The sequence below is a fragment of the Oncorhynchus nerka genome, linkage group LG24, assembly GCF_034236695.1.
Source record: "Oncorhynchus nerka isolate Pitt River linkage group LG24, Oner_Uvic_2.0, whole genome shotgun sequence".
NCBI lineage: Eukaryota > Metazoa > Chordata > Actinopteri > Salmoniformes > Salmonidae > Oncorhynchus > Oncorhynchus nerka.
This window is the reverse complement of record NC_088419.1, coordinates 25,129,766-25,155,021: the sequence shown is the minus strand read 5'-3', so window position 1 is coordinate 25,155,021 and position 25,256 is coordinate 25,129,766. Positions and strand designations below refer to the sequence as shown.

Sequence of the window (25,256 nt, the reverse complement as noted above, 5' to 3'; positions counted from 1 at the left end):
TTGATTTAATAAATTACTCTTTTATAAGAATCTATTCTGGCTGTTATCATTGTGTTTGGTTTGATTCCTCTTTTGTTATTATAAATTAGTCTCAGAATGTCTGCCTCCATGATGCCTATTTCATGTTATTAATTCAATGCAATATAAAATCATTTATGTAGATGTGTTCCTGTTTAATCTGTTGTTGGTATCTATCTGTCAATCATTACGCGGAACCTTCCAGGCAATCCCAAGGGTTAACTTTTAAAATCCCATTTCCCTATGATGACTGTGAACCTGCAGATGGGTTACGCAATTCTTACCACCAGCCCTAAAATCTCAAGGTTCAACTTCTGTTAACATCAGTTGGCCACACAGTCTCCATAGGGTCAGGACAAGGTAAGAGGCAACATTATCTTTTTAAATTTAACGAAAAAATGAACAGAACAGCAGTTCAATTTGTAATAATGTTTGATATAAGGATTCCACTGTAGATATTTGTCTTTGAAGTTTACTGAATAACAGGCATTATCATCAAATGTTTAAATATAAATTATTCCAAAGTTATACCAACATTTTATCTTAGAATGATTACGTTTACATTTAATACTATACATTTACTATCAAATAGACTGTCAATCAGTGGTTTCTCTACATTTGACAAACTGCTTACATTTGATTTATTTTTGGTTTTAATAGTTTTTGGATACACACTGAATTAGAAGACAATGTTTTGTAACAATCAATTTCTTATTAAAGGTAAATTATAGTGATCGAAGGGATTTCAGTTTTAGGCACTTGGCTTGAGGCTATTGTGTGCATTTCCCAATGGTCCGATTAATGATTAAGGCTGAAAACTGGGTGAAAAACATTGAAAACCTGACTCATTGATAAGACAGCCCTTGTGTACTGAGCCCCTGGTGCCCATTCTGCCATCATATTCATCGACAGTAACTTGTTTCATGTCTTCTTCTTTACTCTAGATAGCCATTGAACATCAGCAAACATGGGGGACTGGAGTTTTCTTTCCAAGTTACTGGACAAGGTGCAGTCTCACTCAACAGTCATCGGAAAGATATGGATGAGTGTCCTGTTCCTGTTCAGAATCATGGTCTTGGGTGCCGGAGCAGAGAACGTGTGGGGCGATGAACAGTCTGGTTTCATATGCAATACGCAACAACCTGGTTGTGAGAATGTGTGCTACGACCATATCTTCCCCATCTCACACATCCGCTTCTGGGTCATGCAGATCATCTTTGTCTCCACCCCGACTCTTCTATATCTGGGCCATGCCATGCATGTCATCAGCCAGGAGAACAAACTGAGAGCCATACTGCAGAGCCAAGTTGACAATGGCACATTGAAGAAGCCCAAATACAGCAACGAAGCAGGGAAGATCAAAATTAAGGGGAATTTGCTAGGTAGTTACATGACCCAGCTGTTCTTTAAGATCATTATAGAGATCACTTTCATCGTGGGTCAGTACTACCTGTATGGGTTTGTCATGGTCCCCATGATCCCCTGCTCAAGATCTCCCTGCCCCTTCACTGTCGAATGCTACATGTCCCGTCCTACAGAGAAGACCATCTTCATCATCTTCATGCTGGTGGTGGCCTGTGTGTCTCTGGCTCTGAATGTGATTGAGGTGTTCTATCTGCTTTGTACAAGATTAAGATGCGGTGGCTCCAAAGGCCGCAGGTATCACACTACCTCAACAGCGAACCCAGCCACCCTCCCGGCTCCTGGGTGGTCTGGTCGCGGAAATACTGAAATGGACGCCCTGAGACAGAACAAGATGAATCTGGAGTTTGAGAGTGGCCAGAGTTTAGGGGGTAGTCTGGATAGAGCTAAGGAAGAGAAACATTTGCTGGGTGACAACCACTAAAACACTTGAAAGTTAATTTTCCTTGAATGTATCTTAATCTTTTGTATTGTTGAAAATCTGAATGAATACACTACCTTTTTTGTCTTTGTCTTTTTATTTGTTTTAGGCACAGTGCACTAGTAGTGTGTATTACATTTCTAAAATTGTCCTTAAGTTATGGCAACTACCAGCTGGGGTCTTGAATTGAGTTGTAAACTCACACTTGAATGCCTACAGTTGAGATATTTTCTGTCATGTGATACAATAAATGTGTCAAGATATACAAGTGTATTAAAAAAAAAAATCCAAAGTTAGTAGTGTTTTATTTGTATCAATGGTGCCTGAATGAAAATGAGAGACTGAAAACCCATCAATAAAATCACTGAAACATAACAAAATAACACACATTAGGAAATAGTTGATTATCTTAGGACACCATTTATGGAAATATGTCTATCAAATTAACATCACTGAACATAATGCTAAAATAAAGGGGCTTTAAAATAAACTCTCATTTTTTTACCAGGACTTTGTCAAACTACCAATCAAGACAAATGTTCTAGAAGTGAGAGTATGAAAATATGTCTATAGCGTCATTTGAAAATAAGGATCGCCCCGTCCTCCAACCCCTCACCATAAAGAGGCATAGAAGAGTGGTATGTCTCCCAACCCATCACAATAAAGAGGCATAGAAGAGTGGTATGTCTCCCAACCCCTCACCATAAAGAGGCATAGAAGAGTGGTATGTCTCCCAACCCCTCACAATAAAGGGGCATAGAAGAGTGGTATGTCTCCCAACCCGTCACAATAAAGAGGCATAGAAGAGTGGTATGTCTCCCAACCCCTCACAATAAAGAGGCATAGAAGAGTGGTATGTATCCCAACCCCTCACAATAAAGAGGCATAGAAGAGTGGTATGTCTCCCAACCCCTCACAATAAAGAGGCATAGAAGAGTGGTATGTCTCCCAACCCCTCACCATAAAGGGGCATAGAAGAGTGGTATGTCTCCCAACCCCTCACCATAAAGAGGCATTGAAGAGTGGTATGTCTCCCAACCCCTCACAATAAAGGGGCATAGAAGAGTGGTATGTCTCCCAACCCCTCACAATAAAGAGGCCTAGAAGAGTGGTATGTCTCCCAACCCGTCACAATAAAGAGGCATAGAAGAGTGGTATGTCTCCCAACCCCTCACAATAAAGGGGCTTACAGGTATAATATAACAGAAATATCCTTATTGTTTTGCCAGTACTGGATTACCTACAGTACCAACCCAGGCACATATTCTGAAAGAGTATATTGTATTAAAAAATATATATTTCAGATTTCAAGACCTCATATTACCTTCTACCTACCTGGACCACCCACTTTTTCAATTAGAAATCCTTAGCACAGAACATGGCTTAGACTACAATGCTATTTCATGGTTATTACTGATTCAATTGGAAATACTGATACATAATTAACTTTATCATTGTGTTGCCAAATATTAACCTTCACAATCACCCCAGGTACAGCCAAATTCTAAACAGCAGACTTCTCATTTCAAGATGTCATGCACAACGTGCCACTTTGCACAACAGGCTAATTGTGCAACTTCAAGGTAGACGGTTGTAGGCTACTACGCAGAATTTTATAATTTGTCTCTACAGCTGGTGGCTGTTGTGTTCTGGCCAGAAACGGTCTCTTTAAAGGTAAAGCATTTTTTAAACTGATCTTTCTACTTCTTTTTATGTTGCCTATAATTATGAATAATTGTATTGTTTCATCTAACATGAATAGACATAAGAATGAAAACCTAATATAATCAAAAAATGATTTATTGATAAGCTTGAACCATTCTAAGATGGACAGCCTAAGTGAAACATAACCTACAAATTATTATCTGAAACAAGTGTAATAGTTTTTATTTAGATATTGATTTTGTGGTATTTGGGACATTTTACTTTGATAGCCTCGTGCCGTCTGTGTCCATTACTTGAAGCAAGTAAATCATTGATGCAGACTAAACACACAGACCACCTATACTGGTATACTGACCTCATAAGAGCCCCGTGAGGCTTACAGCATGGAAAAAATATCACATTTACTCACTTTCTCAATGTTTTTGGGCATATCATAAAAATAAATTAATAGAATTTGTAACAAAATGTTATCACATCGAAATAGAATACATACTGTAGGTATAAATAAGTGATATACACTGAGTGTAAAAAACATTAGGAACACCTCTTTCCATGACATAGACTGACCAGGTGAATCCAGGTGGAAGCTATGATCCCTTATTGACGTCACTTGTTAAATGCACTTCAATCAGTGTAGATGAAGGGGAGGAGACAGGTTAAAGAAGGGTTTTTAAGCCTTGACCAATTGAGACATGGATTGTGTATGTGTGCCGTTCAGAGAGTTAATGGAAAAACAAAAGATGTAAGTGCCTTTGAATGGGGCATAGTAGTAGGTGCCAGGCTCGCCAGTTTGAGTGTGTCAAGAACTGCAGCGCTGCTGGGTTTTTCACATTCAAAAGTTTCCCGTGTGTATTAAGAATGGTCAACTTGACACAACTGTGGGAAGCATTGGTGTCAACATGGGTCAGCATTCCTGTGGAATGCTTTCAACACCTTGTAGAGTCCATGCCCCAACGAATTGAGGCTGTTCTATGGGCAAAAGGGGGTGCAACTCAATATTAGGAAGGTGTTCCTAATGTTTTGTACACTCTGTGTATTTTGCTGCCGAAATACTGAATTTCAATGTTAGATGCTGAAAGATGACACATTAGATTTTGACTAAGAAGAAACATAATCTGGTTGTTCACAGACAGCATGGGATATCTCTCCTGTTATGCGATATGTTTTATAGCTCACTTGGCTCTAGGAAATTACTATCTTACTATCCCATACACAGCTTGTGTTCTTATCTCCACAACACAGACTGTTCTCTGTTGAGCTACCTACTGTGTGTGATTCTGCTTTAGTCATTTGATATTTCATCATTTAATGTTATCATAGATTTTTCAACTTGTACTCAACTTGTACATTTGTTTTCCCAAACATCAGCATCACATTTGTCATTCCTATGTTCGTATTTCTTTCCAACCAGAACAATCCGCAAACATGGGAGAGTGGGGATTCCTGTCATCACTGCTGGACAAGGTGCAGTCACACTCCACGGTCGTGGGTAAAGTTTGGATGACCGTCCTGTTTATCTTTAGGATCATGGTCCTGGGTGCCGGGGCAGAGAAGGTGTGGAGCGATGAGCAGTCTAATATGAAATGCAATACCAAACAGCCCGGCTGTAAGACCGTGTGCTATGACCACGCCTTCCCCATCTCCCACATCCGCTTCTGGGTCCTTCAGATCATCTTCGTCTCCACCCCAACTTTGGTGTATCTAGGACATGTCATGCACGTCATCCACAAGGAGAACAAACTGAGGCAACGGCTAAGTCAGGCAGGCAAGGAGATGGGGAAAATGCCTAAGTATTCTGATGAGAAGGGTCATGTCAAAATCAAAGGTGACTTGTTGGCCAGTTACATGGTCAATATCTTCTTCAGGATTTTGCTGGAGATAGCATTTATAGTGGGTCAGTATTACTTGTATGGGTTTGTGCTGGACCCCAAGATTGAATGCAGCAGAGCTCCCTGTCCGTTCACTGTAGAATGCTTCATGTCACGACCAACAGAGAAGACCATCTTCATCATCTTCATGCTGGTGGTGGCGTGCGCATCTCTGCTGTTGAATGTGGTGGAGATATTCTATCTGATCTGCTCCAAGTGTGGTTCTGGCTCAAGAAGACGAGCCAAAGCAGTTCCAGCCATCGCAATCCACAGCTGTCTGGATGGAGGCAGTATGATGCAGAACGAGAAGATGAGTCTTCATGCAACTGGTCACAGCACAGCCTGAAGTCACTGATCACCAATCAACTATTGTAAACACTATTGACATTTCTGTTGATATACAGAGGAAGAATGCCACTAAAACTGTCAGTCCTACAATAATGCAGGATCTTAAAGGCCCAGTAAAGTAAAAAACGTGAATTTTCTATGTTTTATATGTATTTTCACACTATGAGATTTGACTAATGCAGTGAACTTGTGAGAATAATGATATACCCTTTCAGTGTAAGAGCTGTTTGAAATGGCTGCCTGAAATTGGAGTTCGGATGGAGTTTTGACCTTCCACAGTGACATCACCATGCGGTAATTAGTTAAATAGACCAATAAGAAAGAGAGTTCCAAACGTCGCTAACAGCTAATTTTCAGTTTTTCCCTCCCTACTCAGACCACACCCAGACAGTCCTAGCAAAATTATTGCTTGAGAAATTGCTCTTTGCTAAGAAGTTATTTTTGTTTCTTTTTGACCATTTACATTGAAAACAATCACAGTAAGGTACCTCATTGAAATGATTGAGATAAATAAATAATTAGATAAAAACAAATGCATTGGACCTTTAAGATTATTTTTAGGCTTGGCTTGATTCCGTAAGTTAATTTATTTTAATTTGACTAGGCCAGTCAGTTAAGAACAAATTCTTATTTTCAATGACGGCCTAGGAACAGTTGATGACAAGTAAGGGTTAATACAATACAGTAGGTGGAGCAGGACTGATGCATTGAGCTTTGCATCATTGTCTTTTATTTGTTCATGATGTGCACTAGGAGCAGCCTAATTTTCAGCAGTCTTGCTGTCACTCCTCAGTGAGCTAGTCACCGCAGGGTCTTTCTCTAATGAGGTGTGAACCTTGATGTAATTTGTATTTATTTTACCTTTATTTAACTAGGCAAGTCAGTTAAGAACAAATTCTTATTTTCAATGACGGCCTAGGAACAGTGGGTTAACTGCCTGTTCAGGGGCAGAACGACAGATTTTGTACCTTGTCAGCTCGGGGGCTTGAACTTGCAACCTTCCGGTTACTAGTCCAAAGCTCTAATCACTAGGCTACCCTGCCGATTCAGCATACATTGTTTTGGTTATTGAACCCACACTGTCCTAAAGTGACACAAAAAATGGTTTCAGAAAATATTTGTAATTTCATCATGTGAATATGTCAATTTGATTTTGTAATTTATTTATGGTTTTATAAAATTTAAAAAATGTGAGTGTTGACTTGAGTGTATTTTATGTTATAAGATGAGGAAAGATGATAAATAATATAAACAGGGGACTGGTGAGATGTTTTTTTCTCTATATGTACATCATATATAAAAAAGTAAATTGTGCAGCAAAACAGGACTTTATGTGTACTGTATATTATATCAGTGATGTAATTGACTCAGACCAAAACATAAAACATATACACAGCATAGTCTTCATGAGTCAAGAGGTCAAACAAACTTGTCATGGTAATTGACCATAACAAATATGTGTACAATGAGGCTGTCCACTTGGCATACACTGGTTGAATCAACATTGTTTCCACGTCATTTCAATTAAATTACGTTGAATTGATGTCTGTGCCCAGTGGCTGTAGTCTACACACTGTATTTATATCTGCAGGAATGTACTATAATATTGAGTTAATTATGGTTGAATTGTAGGAGATGCAATTATAAGTACTTCATCAGTTAGATTTCGATGAGGTGGCATTTTCAAAAGTTAATCACCTATGTACCAATCAGTGAAAGTTTGCTTTTACTACATCGTGAAAAAATGTGTTAGTATACAGCTGCATATGTGAAGAGAAATTATGTAACATTATAAAACTCAGTGAACTCAAATTTGATGCTTGATATATGACTGCATGGATCCAGACAAGCTCATCTGTGTATGCAACAAATAGACTTTGATTTGATTTGTTGTATTTGTTGAAAAGGCACATCCTTATCAAATGCACAGCACTATTTCATGATTCATATCCCAAACAAAAAATGCACAAAAAGAACCAATTCGGTTGTCAGTAGTGCCTATGCATCTAGTCTCCGTCAGACTTCAGAGATATTTTAGTCACAACTCAGCAATGTCTTAGAATTTGTTAGAACATCCCAGTTTTTACTGCACATTAAACATATAGGCAGTACATTCAATCAATTTTACACAACAGAGTCAGAGAGCAGCAGTAAAAACAACAACATATTGTATTGGGGATTTCTTGTTATAATTGTGAGGTCAATGGCTCTCGTCACACTGTACATGAGAAAACAAATTAAGATAGACAGTGATTCAACTGAATATTCAGCAGAATGACTCTTTATCAAACTGCTTGTGTTTATCATGGAGTGCATACCTCTCAGCTGGAGGAGGTTGTCTGTTACACCCCTGCCTAACCTTTGATCCAATCAGGTGGAACATCTCCACCACATTGAGCAGCAGAGACACACAGGCCATCACCAGCATGAAGATGATAAAGATAGTCTTCTCAGTGGGCCGTGATATGAAGCACTCTACATGGTCTCCCTTACATGGGTATCCACTGCATTTAATCTTACTGGGCAACACGAAGCCATACAGGTAATACTGGCCCACTATGAATCCAACCTCAAATAGAATCTTAAAAAACACATTGGACATGTAACTGACAAGCAAGGTCCCCTTTATGTGAACTTTGCCATTGTCATCAGTGTATTTGGGCACTTTCACGATTCCGTTCTTTCCTTTTGATTGTTGTCTTCTCAGTTTGTTCTCCTTGTGGATGACGTGCATGACGTGTGCCAGGTAAACCAGAGTTGGGACGGAGACGAAGATGATCTGAAGGACCCAGAAGCGGATGTGGGAGATGGGGAAAGCCCGGTCGTAGCACAGATTCTTACAACCTGGTGACAGTGTGTTGCAGACCAGACGTGATTGCTCATCCCCCCATACTTTTTCTATCCCTGCCACCAGAACCAGCAGTCTGAACACAAACAGGACTGTCAGCCAAACCTTCCCAACAACTGTAGAATGGGATTGTACTTTGTCCAACAGGGAAGCAAGAAAGGACCAGTCCCCCATTTTGCAGGTATGGCTAGATGTTCAAAGATAGATAGGATAATAGGAGATAAAACACGATTAGTGTTGTTAGTACTGTATCTACTACATATGAATCTTAGTTTGATCACCCTGTTGTTGCTGAGAATTTTTCTGCACCGAAGGATATGCAGATAAGCTTTGTGATTTACATAAATCCACTGACACACGGTGCAGTAACTAACCACGTTAACACACGGTTATATTAACAGAGCTTTTCATGTAGCCTACTTTTGGACAGCTAATAGCCTAACCACTGATCAAGCAACATTATGGACTAAACGTTAAAATCCCTTTGCTGCAGGATTGTTTTGCTGTGAAAACATAGGTCAAATTAAGATCATACATCTGTATACTCTATGAAGATACAGTAGTCAGCCAATGTTCCATGTAACACGTTTTGCTGCAGCGTAAACTAAATTACATGGTAGTTTGCTGAAATGTTGAGTATATAAAGCAGCTTTCTTACCTCAGAGGTGAGCACAATCTCCCCACACCAGTTCTTCTCTACTGTGGGGAATTCTCTCTTAATGAATTGAACTCTCCCCTCTTATAGTTTGACATCAGTTTGAATCATCCGGTCAACCCCATCTAGCCCCATACTCTCTGACAACTTGCACGTCGTTTATTCCTCTTTACAAATGTTTAAACCAAGGAAGGCAGAAACTCATGACTGCCCCCCCCTCCAATATGTCATCATTGGTCAGTCACCACCCAATGCCTCATCCTTGTGAAGCAATCAATTGACTGTAAAAGGTCATGGTGGATTCAGGGATGTTATCAAACACGATCCATGGCATTTGGTCCCTACCTAGAGGGGTAGGCTACTATTCATCTCTATGTTTGTGTTGATGTCTCCTTTGAGACTTTCCAAAGATGCTTTACTTTAACAGATGAGTTTGCTCATGGAGAATCTCAGCTGTGTACAATCATTTAAAGTACTGACACAAAAATCCAGTAAGAAACAAACTTTCTGTAGAAAATATGTCAGAGAGGGTTGAATGACTCTGCAAAATGTGTTTGTGATAGTTCACATTTTTAGATTGGGAGTTCAAGCACATCTTTTGTGCTGACAATAACGTGAGGAGGGGGTGGGATGTCAAAAGGTCAACCCACTTTAGAGGAAGAGAGAGATTATGAAATTGTTGCATGGAAGTCTGATTGGTGTATAAGTGTTACTACAAGCACTTTGTATAACTGTGAGTCATGCTGACCAAACCCATCAGGTTTATAAGAATGGGCTACTCTTTGAGTATTTCAATATCCTAATCCCATGTTCACGAACGCTATTCCTTGCCTCTGGTTTATTGATGAAAAAAATTCTGATCTTTGCAACATAACAAGTGAGTAAATTTGTTTATTTTTGTACAAACTGAAGATAATATCTCATGGATATGTAGAAATAACTAGTATTTCATTTTGAAATAGTGCTGTGAAGCCAATTTACTTTCCCAGTCTTTTCACAGCTCACTACTATCAAAGGCAATTAATTATCTCAGTATGTTGTCATTTTTTCTCTAAAATGGTATTCATGAATGAAATCTGACCTATGTTTTCAACAGAGATAATATAATCAGTGACAATGGGGGACTGGTCATATCTTTCCAAGTTACTGGACAAGGTGCAGTCCCACTCAACGGCCATCGGAAAGACATGGATGAGTGTCCTGTTTATCTTCAGGATCCTGGTTCTGGGTGCAGCAGCAGATAGCGTGTGGGGAGACGAACAGTCTGATTTCTACTGCAACAACAAAGAACCTGGGTGTGAGAACGTGTGCTATGACTGGGCCTTCCCCATCTCACACATCCGTTTCTGGGTCATGCAGATCATCTTTGTCTCCACCCCAACTCTTCTATATCTGGGCCATGCCATGCATGTCATCCAACAGGAGGATAAAATGAGGGAGGCACTGCAGAGACAGGTTGACAATGGCATGTTGAAGAGGCCCAAATACACAGATGACCGGGGGAAAATCAAAATCAAGGGAATTCTGCTACGTAGCTACATGACCCAGTTGTTCTTTAAGATAGTGTTGGAGCTCGCTTTTATTGTGGGACAGTACTACTTATATGGGTTTGTCATGAAACCCATGTTCCTCTGTCAACAACAGCCCTGTTCCAGACTGGGTGCTGAGTGCTTCATGTCCCGTCCCACAGAGAAGACCATCTTTATCATCTTCATGCTGGTGGTGGGCTGTGTTTCTCTGCTTTTGAATGTGATCGAGGTGTTTTATTTGATTTGCACCAGAGTAAAATGTGGAAACAAGAAACAATACCCACTGCATATCATCTCAACTGAGAACCCAACCACACTTTACTGTCCTGCATCAGAATGGAAAGGTAACCTGGATGAACATGAAGATTGCTCACCCCTTCACAACATCCAAAGAGAAGCTGAACTAATGGAGGAAAAGAAAAACACTCCATAGGTTTGCAATAGATTTCATGTGATGATATTCTGACATGTGAATTGATGTAATCATATCCAATTAGTTGGCTACACTTCCAGTAAATTAGGGAAACAAAACATTCCAGAGTGTATTGAGTTTTGTTTGTCAAATAGACTACCTTGTTACTGAATGTTGTAAATATTACATTTTGTTTCTATGCTGACACTGTGATGACTAATGTTTTGTAGGATATGCATATCTTTGTTCAAAATAAAAGTACTGGAAAAAGAAACGTGAAAAATAACTCAAGGCCGCACATTCCCAGGGCTTTACACTAGATGGCAGCATAAACTTGGTGATTGAAATCACATTTTACCAGCACCAGTGGTCCGACTTTGTTCTGCAGAATAGACTGTAGTCTTATCTAAATGTCTAGCTCTATGCTTATAAACACATGCAACACAAGTTACCTCTCATGTCAAAGCTTCATATTATCAGTGCAACATTAAATCGTTTAGCGTCTTGATGAGTTATTCTCATCATGATTAATGCTTAACACTTGTGGTCTGTCATTACAACTAACAAGAAAAGGTGACTGTCACACATGTTAAGCAACTATCTGTGGGCTTTGATCTACGTAATGTATGTCATGGATATTTTCTTAAACAATTAAAACATACTCCTCAACTAGGCTACTGGTTTACGGATTGGCGCACAGGACCTATCAACGGACCGCTCTAACCTATCATATGGTGTAGACTTGGTCTCGGTGAAGCTTTGAATTCACAGTGATCTGAAAAAGTTGCGGTTAATCTTGTTATTTAAAGAAAAAGTAAAAAAAAAAAAAAAAGTATAGAAATCGAGCGTAAGGAGGTCTAAGCCTTGACGTAGGGGTCAGGTGACTCCAAACTTTTCTCTCCATCGTTTTTTTTCTCCCCCCAGCCTGTATGTGGACTGTTATAAGGCAAGCAAAGTTTGACAAGTCAGTCTAAGTTTCTCCCTGGTCCCAAACTTGGATTTCAAGAAAGTGGTGACTGTTTTCAAGAAGTGACAGGGAAAGTCCCTAGGGGCTGTCTTCTTCCTTCTGAGTAACTTTCCAGGTAAGCGTTGCGTTAAATTCCAGTGCCAATATTGATCTGAAGAAGTATCTGGATTCACTGCATCTGGATTCTGAGCAAATTAGTTTCAGTTTTTGCCGAGAAACTAATTTGCTCAGAATCCAGATGCACTGTGCCAATACAGACGCATTGTATTAATATAGGCTATCTATCCGCTATAGTATGATCCATAATATATACTTTAAAAAAAAGTGTTTAACAAGGAGAAGTGTAAATGATCCTCCAGGAAAGATTGAGACATTGATTCATCTGTTACTTTTGATGTTTTCATTTTATAATTTGGTGTGACCATTGCTTATGAGATACACGAGTAACCTGGGTCCAATTACTCTAAAAGCAGCATGTGATGTCAAGTTTATAGAGAATTGCAACTGAACTGCTTATAAGCTGTAGACTGGAGATAGATTTGTTTTCTAAACTTAATCCTAACCAAGCATATTGACATGCTTATTTATACTATTTTTAAATTAAATATTGTCGAATTTTGCTACTCAGATTTGTGAAGTTCTTCCTTGCATCTGAGAAGCGCAGTTTAAAATACGCTTCCCCTGTAAGGAAACATTGAGGTTGAACTGATGTACTTATTACAATCTCATACATTATGATATTCGCTCAACGTTTAATTTAATTCATGTAATAACATCTTTACAAGATCAGAGATCTTAAGCTTTAGTGGGTTTCTTACTCTAGATCAGAATTGTCCCTGTGGACGTTTTTCTTCTTCCTCAAATCACGAAATGATTCTGTTATATTAAATAGGCCTATAAATTACCCAGTGAAATTGATTAAACAATTTTTCTTGAATTACAAATTATTTATTTGAAAAGGCTTTTATCATGGTACCATCATTGTTGAGTAAGAAGCAGTCCTTAGATTGATGTGTTATTTTTCACTTTACTGCAGTGCTTTGAGAAGTGAGAATAATTTTGAGGTTTGGCGGGAGTTTAGAAGTTTTCCTTTATGCTAAACATCAAAATTGAATGACAATTTTGATGTTCCTCAAGGTTGGGGTTAGGCATTAGGGCTCATGCATGTGAAACCTGCATGTGAAAGGTTGTTTGTGATGTGAAGTTGCAGACTCTAGTACAGTATGTCTACAGTATATGCAGTACATTATTAGCTAATTGAAGACACATGCTTTTGGTACACCCTCCTAACAGATGGCTTCTACTTATCCATGTTTGTTCATTGTGCAGTCATTCTCGGGACTTTATTTGCGTACTGGCATCGTTCAGAACCTTTATTCAAATGGTATTCGTGTTTACAAACTTGAATCTCATATGACATGCAGTGTGAGTTTAGTATTTGTGAGAGTTGGGTCTCTGTAGCGGAGCTACAGTAGGCAGGTCACTAATAAGCGCACAATGAACGGGCCCTGTGCAGTAGTCTCAGAGCGCAGACGGACTGTCTGAGTGCGCTCCAGACACTCTTGCTATTGGCCCCAGCAGGAGAGCCATTGTTCCCCAATCTGAGGCATGCTCTGAGAGCTATTAGGCCTTAGTAAAGTAAAGTTTGTACCTGGATGTGGAAGTTGGTTCAATTCCATCTCCAGCTTTTAGGAACAAAATTTACTTGAAGATGATACTTAAAAATAATAAAAATGATATATCCAGGATAGTCAGAATGCAAATAGATCTTGCATTCTGAAAATCTTATAGTTATATTCTCAGCTGAATAGTAAATTGTTGTATTTTGTGAAGAACAGTAACTTTGTCTGAAACTGTGTGTGACATTTATTTGAGACTTCGGGGTATTTTCATAACAATCCTTCAATTACACTGTACAACACAAGTTAACATTGAGAAACACTCACACACACCCTACTTGACATCTTTTTAACATCTTTTTAACAACCCTAATAAACATGAAACAATGTAGAAATAAGGCATGCGGACCAAATTAACAAACAATGGTTTGATGAGAAACAGGTCATGTTTTTATAGCCTGCCGATGAAGGGGAAACAAATGTTTGTGCTTGTGTTTCAAAAACCTGGGCTCTATCATCTCCCATTACACTATTCACTTACTCCGTTTTTTAAGAAGTAGCATCAACACTTGTAGGACCACACAAAGTGACTTTCCTCTCATCACTTCCAATAGGAAGACAATAGCAATCAAATTCACTTTCTGGATTGAAGATTCATAAAGCATAACATAAGGGATTGACATATTGTGGTCAATAAGACATTATTATTATTATGGTCTAGTCCATACAGGAAGTGGATTTCACTCCAGAGCCATGAAAGAGCTATCACAAGACTTGTGGTCATTCCACTTTTTCATAGAACGTTGAGATGTGTTTGATTATAATCAAAAATGTTACTTGAGAAAGTGATATATAAGCATGTTTACTGTATATAGGAATGTTTATTTATATATTGCATTCAATTATTTTCTGTCTAATTGCAGCTAAAGCTCCTTCATCATGGGTGACTGGAGTGCTTTGGGGAGGCTCCTGGACAAGGTACAGGCTTACTCCACGGCTGGAGGGAAGGTGTGGCTCTCTGTCCTCTTCATCTTCAGGATCCTGGTGTTGGGAACGGCTGTGGAGTCTGCCTGGGGGGACGAGCAGTCCGCCTTCAAGTGCAACACCCAGCAACCTGGTTGTGAGAATGTGTGTTATGACAAATCTTTTCCTATATCACATGTACGGTTCTGGGTGCTACAGATTATCTTTGTCTCGACGCCGACTCTTCTCTACCTTGCCCATGTGTTCTACCTGTTGCGAATAGAGCAGAAGATTAACCGCAAAGAGGAAGGGCTGAAAACCATCCAGAACGACGGAGGCGACGTGGACATACCTCTAAAGAAGATTGAGTTAAAAAAGCTCAAGCATGGGCTGGAGGAGCATGGGAAGGTTAAGATGAAGGGAGCCCTCTTGAGAACCTACATATTCAGCATTTTTTTCAAGTCCATTTTTGAGGTGGGCTTCCTGGTCATACAGTGGTACATTTACGGCTTCAGTTTGGCTGCTGTCTACACCTGTGAGAGGTCCCCCTGCCCCCACAGAGTAGACTGTTTCCTCTCCAGACCCACTGAGAAAACCGTCTTCATCATCTTCATGCTGGTGGTCTCTCTGGTCTCCCTGCTTCTGAACGTCATTGAGCTCTTCTACGTGATGTTCAAGAGGATCAAGGACCGCGTGAAGGGGAAACAACCTCCCATCCACTACCCTGGCACTGGGACGTTAAGCCCCACTCCCAAGGATCTGTCCACCACTAAGTATGCCTACTATAATGGCTGTTCCTCTCCCACTGCCCCCCTGTCACCCATGTCACCCCCGGGGTACAAGCTGGCCACTGGGGAGAGAACCAACTCTGTTCGCAACTACAATAAGCAAGCCAATGAGCAAAACTGGGCCAACTACAGCACGGAGCAGAACCGCCTGGGTCAGAATGGCAGCACCATCTCCAACTCCCATGCACAGGCCTTTGACTTTCCTGACGACACCCAGGAGAGTAAGAAACTGACCCCAGGGCACGAGCTGCAGCCGTTGGCCTTGATGGACCCCAGGCCCTGCAGTCGGGCCAGCAGTCGCATGAGCAGTCGGCCGAGGCCAGATGATCTAGATGTCTAGCCCCCCCCCATTGGTGTCAGAGAACAGAGAACAGAGAACAGGAAGCATTCTCAAAGTGCTGAAGTGGGCTGGGCATAGCCCATTCACTGTCCTCACCAGAGAATCTAGTCAATAAAGAGACATTCAAATACTTACACTGTTGGAGGTACTATACATTTATTGATGACTTTCAAACTAGTGGAGCTAACAAGCTTTAAAAAGAAAACAACTCGTTGGTGAAGAACATGTGACTGTGTTTCCGATAACTGTGCCCAACAGTCCCTCATTTCAACTTTAGAAGAATATGCCTTGGTGATGTGTTTGGTTTAGTTATCATGTTTTTACCTGTAGGTTTCATTATGCAGGATGGCATTTATTGTCATGAATCTTGCCCTGGAGGCAGCTCTGCTGAGTGGTCACTAGCTGGTACAGCCACAAAGTCATACAATTTAATTTGAACTTCTTACCTTACCTTACCTGCTAACCCTAATGTCTAACCCTAACCTTAAATTAAGACCAAAAAGCACTTTTTAATTTTTTATTTTTTATGATATAACCAATTTTGACTTTGCAGCTGCCGGCCCATCTAGCAGAAATTGGTCAGTTCTGCCTCCAGTGTAAGATTTATGACAATAAACTTCAACCTGCTTCCACCATATGGCCACACACAATGACATTACATCTAGAAAGATGACTCTTCAATATAATAGCAATGTGTCTTTTTCCAGGCCTTGGAAGTAGTTTGAAAAACACTTGGCTTTTAAGTCTCCGTCACACTCATTGTCTGTATGACTTCCAAGTATGTCTTGTCAAACTGGGTTGTGAGAAGGATGCTCAAATTCATGAATAAATATGTATTTATTAGTATGCAGGACATCCACCACTAGAAAAAGATTGACTACTATCCAAGGTCATGTCCATACACCCAACTGCATATTTATTGATAATAATCCAAATTACAGCAGTACAATTTGTTCAACAAATAAGAGGTTGATTTTTATTATTGTGGACTGTCATTTCCTGATAAACTTTGAATTTATGTGGTGTCAGTTGATTTATTTTATGTTTGTTTTTTTGAGGTTGTTGTCAGATGGTGGACTCAAGCTGCTGGAAGAGAAATACAGAGCAACAGTTTTGTATTGCAATGTGTCTCGGAAGCATCTTTGAACGAAAGGCTTTATATTTTTCTCATTTTAAAGTGTGTGTTTGTTTTTTTAATGTTGTTTCCTGTTGGATGGTAGAGGAGGGCAATAGAATGATTTTTTTTGTTTTGCCTTTTGAGTGAATGATTTTTTTTCCCAAACTCAATGTAATCATTGCTGCTTGAGAGATAGATATTTAGTACTGTAAATCAAGCTAACTGTGTCACAAATGTGAGTTTTTAGAAGACTGCTTATAGAGCCGGACTAATATTTAGTCAAATATATTAAAAGGTATATGCCAATGTAGCTCCACACCTACCATACACTTGTAAATGGGATTTTCAATTGGAAATGTTCATGTTTTCTTTCCAATTTTGCATTTATAGTATTTCGGTACTCAAACAGAGAGTTTCATGGGTTTTTCAGCTACGATGGTGTTTGCACTGAGATCTTGACTAGGGTTTAATAGGATTCAAAAAGTGCCAAGTGTTTTCGGATATGCATGTTACTAATTTATTTTACAACACCAGGCAGAAATCACTTCAGTACATACATTCAGACAGTGCTTTTGTGTGACCACTGGTTTCAATGATCTTGCAAGGCTAAAGCAAAGGGCCTCCATACAGAGTACAAGACGAACTTGGGTGTACATTTGTTTGATAACGTGATCAAATAACGCCATTCCATGGAAATCCACTGTTGTACAGTGTGTAAGTGCATGATAGCAAAAAACCTCATTAATCATATCTGTGAAAAGCTATTTTAACCCAATAAAGATTTTTTCTTTCTTAAGATTGTTTTCTTTACAAGTCTGTTATCCTTTGCACCTCATTTTGCCTTTGTCCGTCTTGATACAGGCTATGTGTCTAGTCCAGCCTCCTCAGTGAAGGACCTACTGTTTAATAGGTATCAAATAGATCAATGTTATGGCTAAAAGATACATTTGTCATGTTTTGAGACTACAGTAGCTCACACTTTCCTCTTTTATAGGAAACGAACCCTAAACAATGAATCATTTATGTTAAAGTCAGCTTGGGGATATTGAGAGAATGACAAGAGTTATTCAGTATTATGTACTGAAAATGCCTCGGAGACTTTGAAAATGTCATAATATGAAAAGACTCAGCGCTTTTCTCTTATCCAAGTTTCCTATTTAACCTTTCCACAAAGCTAAATAAAACCACATGTTTGGACCCAATCTGTAGACCACATGTGGCTGAAGCAGAATGGAAAAAAGCGATACTTTGTTCCAATGCTAATTCATCTAGATTTTTAATTTAACGATGAGTTTTTATCAGGACTTTTAAACAAGACGTTACTGTAAGTACAACTGTCAACACAAAAATGGTTAAAACACATGCCATTTCTACGAAAAATCTGTATTACATAATGCATTTACATAACAGAAGATATCATAAAAATTAAGAACTGTGCTGAGTATGAAAACGAACAACACAGCAGTTCACCTAATTAAGATAAAGTTTTCTTAAATATGTTTTAAATGTTGATTCTCTGTGTGAGTGAATCAAAGACATGACCCCTGATACTGTGGAATACTAAATGGTAGAAATTGTTCAAAGTCCATTAGCAAAACTACATCACAGAATTGTCCAATTTAAAATGGTAGTCCTAGTACATTTTAAAGCATTCAGAAGGTGACGGAAAACAAAATGCGATAGTACAACTTCTGTCTCTCTAGTGCAGATACTAACCACATGCATACTTGATAAATGTCAAATAAAGTAACTGTACTTGGTGCAGTGGTTAGGTTAGAGTTTTACTGTGTTTGTGCATGCTTATTTTTAGACAACGAGGATTCAAATGAGTACAGCTTTAATTTCTCCCAAAGACTACTGGAAACCTCAATGTCTGAGTTACATTTCCGCTGTCTGTACAACCACTCAGACCTCAAGGCCAGGGCGGTGCTACCAATGCATGGTAAATCTGGTAAATCTAACTAAAAATCCTAGATGAACTTTTCATCATGACGTCACCACAGAGTTAACAGAAACAGCTGGTGCTTGGTGTAGACTTCTCATCACAGAATAAGCTTTTAAGTTATTTATTCCTTTTATCATGTCAGTGGGGTGGGAAATAGTTTTATTAGGCATCTTTGACAGATGAGCCATTCCCTGTCCTCTAAAGGAAAGACAGCTTGCAAAACTACAGATAAATGAGTAGCACAACACATCAAAAGTGAATGAAACTATCGACTGTACATGGTAGATATATCATTCACCTCTCTCTGCAGAGTTTATTAGTAACTGAACTGTCCTATGGAGTCTATAGCGAGACCATTAGCGTCACTAACTTGGACCTAATTGATGTTTATTTTTTATATGCTCTTCAGTTTCCCACCTCTTGTTAGGGCAAACCTGTGGATTCATAAGACATACTTGACCCTATTTACTTTGTGGTCACCATTACTGGGTCAGCTAACCAGTGGTGACCCGTCATTCAGGGCCGAGCCCCGACTGTTTAGAGCCGCACATTTTTAGCTATAATCTTTTAAATAATAATAATTTTTTAAATTCTGGGTTGCCTGTTTTGCATGTTATTTTGGCATTAATACATGTCACATATCAGTTTGCAAACAATGTAAAAAATCTATGAAAAATCCTATGGGTGGCAGGTAGCCTAGTGGTTAGAGTGTTGGGCCAGTAAGGTTACTAGATCAAATCCCTCAGCTGACAGGGTAAATAAACTGTAATTCTGCCCCTGAACAAGGCAGATAACCCACTGTAGCCTGTCATTAGAAATAAGAATTTGTTTCTAACTGACTTGCCTAGTTAAATAAAATAAAGAAATGAAGCTGCATATAAACATGGTCTCTTTTTTGCTTTCTTTTTTGCTTTCTTGAATAAGGCAGCTCCAAATTGCAGATATTTCAGTCTAGCTCAGTGCTTTCTGTGGTGGTGGGGCAGCCAGTGGAAAATACGGAGCGTAGGGGTTGGTAATGTATTTGCGCCGTGATTGGTTCAGTGTTCTGTCACTCATGGGGACACTACGTCACCGCCAAATCTAAGGGTAGAGCTAGGAAATTCAAGCCCCTTGGGTGCTGCCATAGAGTTACATTAGAAGTGCCAATCCAAGAAGGGTCAAGGTCATTGGCCACAGATAAAATTACGTCAAATCACGTTATATCTACAATAGCTTTGATTGGACTGATCATGGTCAACATCATACTTTCAAAATAGCTAGCAGTCATCATCATGAATCAAGTCAACAATCTACTGGCAAATCATTTTAAATCCTTGTCATATGTAGATAAATAATTAAGAGAAATTATAGATAAAACGTATCGGTGCTCATCGGCCATCGGACATAAACATTACAGAACAAGTTGGAAATTGCAAATTCAACAATGAGTGGTTAGGAAGGAATCTGCAAGCATTGCAAAGCAGGCACTAGTCTGATATTCAGTGGAGTGGCTCTGTGGTCCCAAGTCTGGTTTTAAGGGTCTATTTTCCAAGCTTAAAATGATAAACATTCAATATTGGTTGTGCTGTCAATCCAGCATAATTTCTGCCACGCTCAAAACAACTGAGTTCAAGACAACTGGGAACTCGGAAGTAGCCTATATCTGCTGAACAATTAATCAAATGGCCACCGGAATATTTACATTGACAACCCCCCACCATTTGTTTTGTACACTGCTGCTACTCGCTGTTTATTATCTATGCATAGTCACTTCACCCTTACCGACTGGGAAAATACATTTTGAACGGTCATCCAACTAAGTCGGGAACTCGAGCCTCTTTCTAGAGCTCCGACCTGAAGATCACTAATGTCATCATGATTCGATTTTGTTTTTTTCCCGAGATCCCAGTTATCTTGAAAGCACCATAAATCCAGAGAATGTCAGACTTTGATGACAAAGATTGATGACAAAATTTGCCCACGAAGGACCGCCGGGCAACCTTCCTGTTCAAGTGAGCACATCACAACAAGGTGAGTCCAAGAATGTCTTGTATGCTGCTGCATAAATTATGTAATATGCCAGGGAGATATGTATACTGTTGCTAAGAAAGTAATACTAAGTGTATGTTGTGTATTAACCTGTTAGAAGCCCGTGTGCCTAACCCTAATAATTTGATCTATTTTCCCCTCTTCATTTCACCTACTGTTCTGACTTGGTGGTGCACATGTAGCCTATGACCTGTTTTAGAGAAATGTAATCATTGAATATTGAAAGCGCTTTCATTGTCTGCTTATATGTCCCCTTTAAATAATCCTACAGTTCTGACTTGATGCACAGGGAGAATACTGTAAGATGTTCTGGCCCATGTTCTGAATTCTGCCGCTGTACAGTGCTGAACAAATAGTTATATTGACTGCTTCCCATAGCAACGATAAAAACATTCCCTAACCAGAAACCGTGGATTGATGGCAGCATTCGCGTGAAACTGAAAGCGCGAACCACTGCTTTTAATCAGGGCAAGGTGTCTGGTAACATGACCGAATACAAACAGTGCAGCTATTCCCTCCTGCAAGGCTATCAAACAAGCTAAGCGTCAGTACAGAGACAAAGTAGAATCTCAATTCAACGGCTCAGACACAAGAGGCATGTGGCAGGGTCTACAGTCAATCACGGACTACAAGAAGAAACCCAGCCCAGTCACGGACCAGGATGTCTTGCTCCCAGGCAGACTAAATAACTTTTTTGCCCGCTTTGAGGACAATACAGTGCCACTGACACGGCCTGCAACGAAAACATGCGGTCTCTCCTTCACTGCAGCCGAGGTGAGTAAGACATTTAAACGTGTTAACCCTCGCAAGGCTGCAGGCCCAGATGGCATCCCAGCCGCGCCCTCAGAGCATGCGCAGACCAGCTGGCCGGTGTGTTTACGGACATATTCAATCAATCCCTATACCAGTCTGCTGTTCCCACATGCTTCAAGAGGGCCACCATTGTTCCTGTTCCCAAGAAAGCTAAGGTAACTGAGCTAAACGACTACCGCCCGTAGCACTCACTTCCGTCATCATGAAGTGCTTTGAGAGACTAGTCAAGGACCATATCACCTCCACCCTACCTGACACCCTAGACCCACTCCAATTTGCTTACCGCCCAAATAGGTCCACAGACGATGCAATCTCAACCACACTGCACACTGCCCTAACCCATCTGGACAAGAGGAATACCTATGTGAGAATGCTGTTCATTGACTACAGCTCAGCATTCAACACCATAGTACCCTCCAAGCTCGTCATCAAGCTCGAGACCCTGGGTCTCAACCCCGCCCTGTGCAACTGGGTACTGGACTTCCTGACGGGCCGCCCCCAGGTGGTGAGGGTAGGCAACAACATCTCCTCCCCGCTGATCCTCAACACGGGGGCCCCACAAGGGTGCGTTCTGAGCCCTCTCCTGTACTCCCTGTTCACCCACGACTGCATGGCCACGCACGCCTCCAACTCAATCATCAAGTTTGCGGACGACACAACAGTGGTAGGCTTGATTACCAACAACGACGAGACGGCCTACAGGGAGGAGGTGAGGGCCCTCGGAGTGTGGTGTCAGGAAAATAACCTCACACTCAACGTCAACAAAACTAAGGAGATGATTGTGGACTTCAGGAAACAGCAGAGGGAACACCCCCCTATCCACATCGATGGAACAGTAGTGGAGAGGGTAGCAAGTTTTAAGTTCCTCGGCATACACATCACAGACAAACTGAATTGGTCCACTCACACAGACAGCGTCGTGAAGAAGGCGCAGCAGCGCCTCTTCAACCTCAGGAGGCTGAAGAAATTCGGCTTGTCACCAAAAGCACTCACAAACTTCTACAGATGCACAATCGAGAGCATCCTGGCGGGCTGTATCACCGCCTGGTACGGCAACTGCTCCGCCCTCAACCGTAAGGCTCTCCAGAGGGTAGTGAGGTCTGCACAACGCATCACCGGGGGTGATCACCTGCCCTCCAAGACACCTACACCACCCGATGTTACAGGAAGGCCATAAAGATCATCAAGGACATCAACCACTCGAGCCACTGCCTGTTCACCCCGCTATCATCCAGAAGGCGAGGTCAGTACAGGTGCATCAAAGCTGGGACCGAGAGACTGAAAAACAGCTTCTATCTCAAGGCCACCAGACTGTTAAACAGCCACCACTAACATTGAGTGGCTGCTGCCAACACACTGACATTGACGCTGACCCAACTCCAGCCACTTTAATAATGGGAATTGATGGGAAACGATGTAAATATATCACTAGCCACTTTAAACAATGCTACCTTATATAATGTTACTTACCCTACATTATTCATCTCATATGCATACGTATATACTGTACTCTATATCATCGACTGCATCCTTATGTAATACATGTATCACTAGCCACTTTAACTATGCCACTTTGTTTACTTTGTCTACATACTCATCTCATATGTATATACTGTACTCGATACCATCTACTGTATGCTGCCCTGTACCATCACTCATTCATATATCCTTATGTACATATTCTTTATCCCCTTACACTGTGTATAAGACAGTAGTTTTGGAATTGTTAGTTAGATTACTTGTTGGTTATTACTGCATTGTCGGAACTAGAAGCACAAGCATTTCGCTACACTCGCACTAACATCTGCTAACCATGTGTATGTGACAAATAACATTTGATTTGATTTGATTTGATACATCCGTCCGAGCTCGCTCATTAATGTCTTAATCGAAATTACGGATTGTCTCTTATCCGCTTGTCGTCCCTTTATGCCATAGTTTGTACATCTCAATTGTCAGTAGAACCCACATTTGTTTAAGCAAGTTAGCCATATCAGCTATGGTTTTTTTAAAGGCAGTAAATGAGGTTGAATGAGCTGTTTCACTGCCAGACAAGGCTCCGCTGATAGCCAGGTGTAGCAGTAGTAAGGTGTTGGGAGTGCTGTTTGGACTCTGCTGTTGGGACAGCTTTATGTAGGCCCTAACAGTTTATGGGAACCATTTGTCACCGGTTTAGTACAATTAATGTATTGTTTAGTGTAGTGTTGTGTAGTGGCTATGCTGGCATGCTTCCCCCCAAAAATGTTGGGCTTTGTCCCACCAAGATTTACCTGCTAAAATCGCTGCTGCAGCTAACCAACTTTGACAAGCAGTTCTGGCAAAATCACTGCATGGAAATATCTCACCTGTTGCTAGCTGGCAGCGGCCAGGATTATTGGTGAAACAGAACATCATATTTCATCCCTTCAAACAGATCAGACTCAAATAGAGCATGGAGAGTAAGGGTAAACCCAGCCATTCCACATGTGTGTGGGAAAACATGTGGGAGATCTCATATGATTCAGTGGAAACTAAAGTCAGTATGTGTGCTACATGTGAATTGCATCCCCAGTTGTTTTTTAACGTGCAGTCTTGTTTCCTGAGCTGTCTACCTGCTCCCAACTGTGTATATAAGCAGAAGTAAAGGAAAACAATCGGATACTTCCAATTTTAAATGGCAAGAGTAGCAGATCTTAAAAAAAAAAAAAAGAGTAGAAGATTTCAAAAGGTGTCTCAGCTTTCTTTGCGGTTACAATTCGATTCCTACCCAATCCATTTTCTTCCAATGCTGGACAGAGGCCGTCGAACTGTGGTTATATTAAACACGGGAAAGTGCCTCTAAGCATGTCTAATGAACATGAGGACTTGCGCTGAGTTATAGTAGGTTTGTGCTATTGTACTTTTACTGTCAGTTAGACAAGCACACAGCACCATGCCCAATCTATTAGGGAAGTGCCCTGGAGGTGTCCACCATAACTGAAGCTATAGCAGGATGTCTGTGCTGAAATGTGGGGTGCCAGAGCATGGGAGCATATGACCCCAGGGTTTCCTCCCATGGAAAAGGACACAAAAACACAAGGTAAACAGAAATGTATCTGAACTATGTGTTAATATTAGTAAATTGTTTAATGAACTGACATAATAAGAAAAGTTCAATTATTGTTGAAACTTTTAACCAGATTACCAATCACTGAAAGCTAAAAGCATTCTTGGGGAGTTCTTACCATAATATCAGCCATAAAACATCACTTAATTAAACTTTAAGGCCCAGTGCAGTAAAAAACATGATTTTTCTGTGTTTTATATATTTATATATATATATTTCCGCACTATGAGGTTGGAATAATACTGTGAAATTGTGAAAATGATAATAATACCCTTTTAGTGTAAGAGCTTTCAAAAAAGAGCGCCTGAAATTTCAGCCTGTTTTGGTGGGATGCTTTGGCCTGCTTGGTGACATCACCAGTTGGTAAATGAAATTAGAGCCCAATAATAATTACAGACCAAACCT

The 25,256-nt window shown here is 40.3% G+C and overlaps 5 protein-coding genes across 5 annotated transcripts; 4 read left to right on the top strand and 1 right to left on the bottom strand.

Moving 5' to 3' along the window:
- Positions 1-273: 273 nt before the first annotated feature.
- On the top strand, positions 274-2,163 carry LOC115107725 (gap junction Cx32.2 protein-like). Its single transcript, XM_029631304.2, has 2 exons — positions 274-378; positions 963-2,163. Exon 2 carries the CDS (start codon positions 986-988, stop codon positions 1,862-1,864), a length of 879 nt encoding a protein of 292 aa, XP_029487164.2. The 5' UTR covers positions 274-378; positions 963-985; the 3' UTR covers positions 1,865-2,163.
- Positions 2,164-3,427: 1,264 nt separating this feature from the next.
- On the top strand, positions 3,428-6,936 carry LOC115107295 (gap junction Cx32.2 protein-like). The gene is made up of 2 exons (XM_029630682.2): positions 3,428-3,535; positions 4,938-6,936. Exon 2 carries the CDS (start codon positions 4,952-4,954, stop codon positions 5,738-5,740), a length of 789 nt encoding a protein of 262 aa, XP_029486542.1. The 5' UTR covers positions 3,428-3,535; positions 4,938-4,951; the 3' UTR covers positions 5,741-6,936.
- Positions 6,937-7,126: 190 nt separating this feature from the next.
- Positions 7,127-9,397, bottom strand: LOC115107294 (gap junction Cx32.2 protein-like). Its single transcript, XM_029630681.2, has 2 exons — positions 9,249-9,397; positions 7,127-8,777 (listed from the first exon to the last, which is right to left on the bottom strand). Exon 2 carries the CDS (start codon positions 8,762-8,764, stop codon positions 8,009-8,011), a length of 756 nt encoding a protein of 251 aa, XP_029486541.1. The 5' UTR covers positions 8,765-8,777; positions 9,249-9,397; the 3' UTR covers positions 7,127-8,008.
- A 636-nt stretch (positions 9,398-10,033) lies between these two features.
- On the top strand, positions 10,034-11,460 carry LOC115107724 (gap junction Cx32.2 protein-like). The gene is made up of 2 exons (XM_029631303.2): positions 10,034-10,122; positions 10,342-11,460. The coding sequence occupies exon 2, from the start codon at positions 10,362-10,364 to the stop codon at positions 11,205-11,207; it is 846 nt and encodes a 281-aa protein (XP_029487163.1). The 5' UTR covers positions 10,034-10,122; positions 10,342-10,361; the 3' UTR covers positions 11,208-11,460.
- A 654-nt stretch (positions 11,461-12,114) lies between these two features.
- LOC115107723 (gap junction alpha-1 protein) lies at positions 12,115-17,776 on the top strand. Its single transcript, XM_029631302.2, has 2 exons — positions 12,115-12,268; positions 14,696-17,776. The coding sequence occupies exon 2, from the start codon at positions 14,712-14,714 to the stop codon at positions 15,861-15,863; it is 1,152 nt and encodes a 383-aa protein (XP_029487162.1). The 5' UTR covers positions 12,115-12,268; positions 14,696-14,711; the 3' UTR covers positions 15,864-17,776.
- The last annotated feature ends 7,480 nt before the right edge of the window (positions 17,777-25,256 follow it).

Excerpts from the sequence above, each read along its gene's own strand:
- LOC115107725 (XM_029631304.2), top strand. The coding sequence starts at position 986 with ATGGGGGACTGGAGTTTTCTTTCCAAGTTACTGGACAAGGTGCAGTCT.
- LOC115107295 (XM_029630682.2), top strand. The coding sequence starts at position 4,952 with ATGGGAGAGTGGGGATTCCTGTCATCACTGCTGGACAAGGTGCAGTCA.
- LOC115107294 (XM_029630681.2), bottom strand. The coding sequence starts at position 8,764 with ATGGGGGACTGGTCCTTTCTTGCTTCCCTGTTGGACAAAGTACAATCC.
- LOC115107724 (XM_029631303.2), top strand. The coding sequence starts at position 10,362 with ATGGGGGACTGGTCATATCTTTCCAAGTTACTGGACAAGGTGCAGTCC.
- LOC115107723 (XM_029631302.2), top strand. The coding sequence starts at position 14,712 with ATGGGTGACTGGAGTGCTTTGGGGAGGCTCCTGGACAAGGTACAGGCT.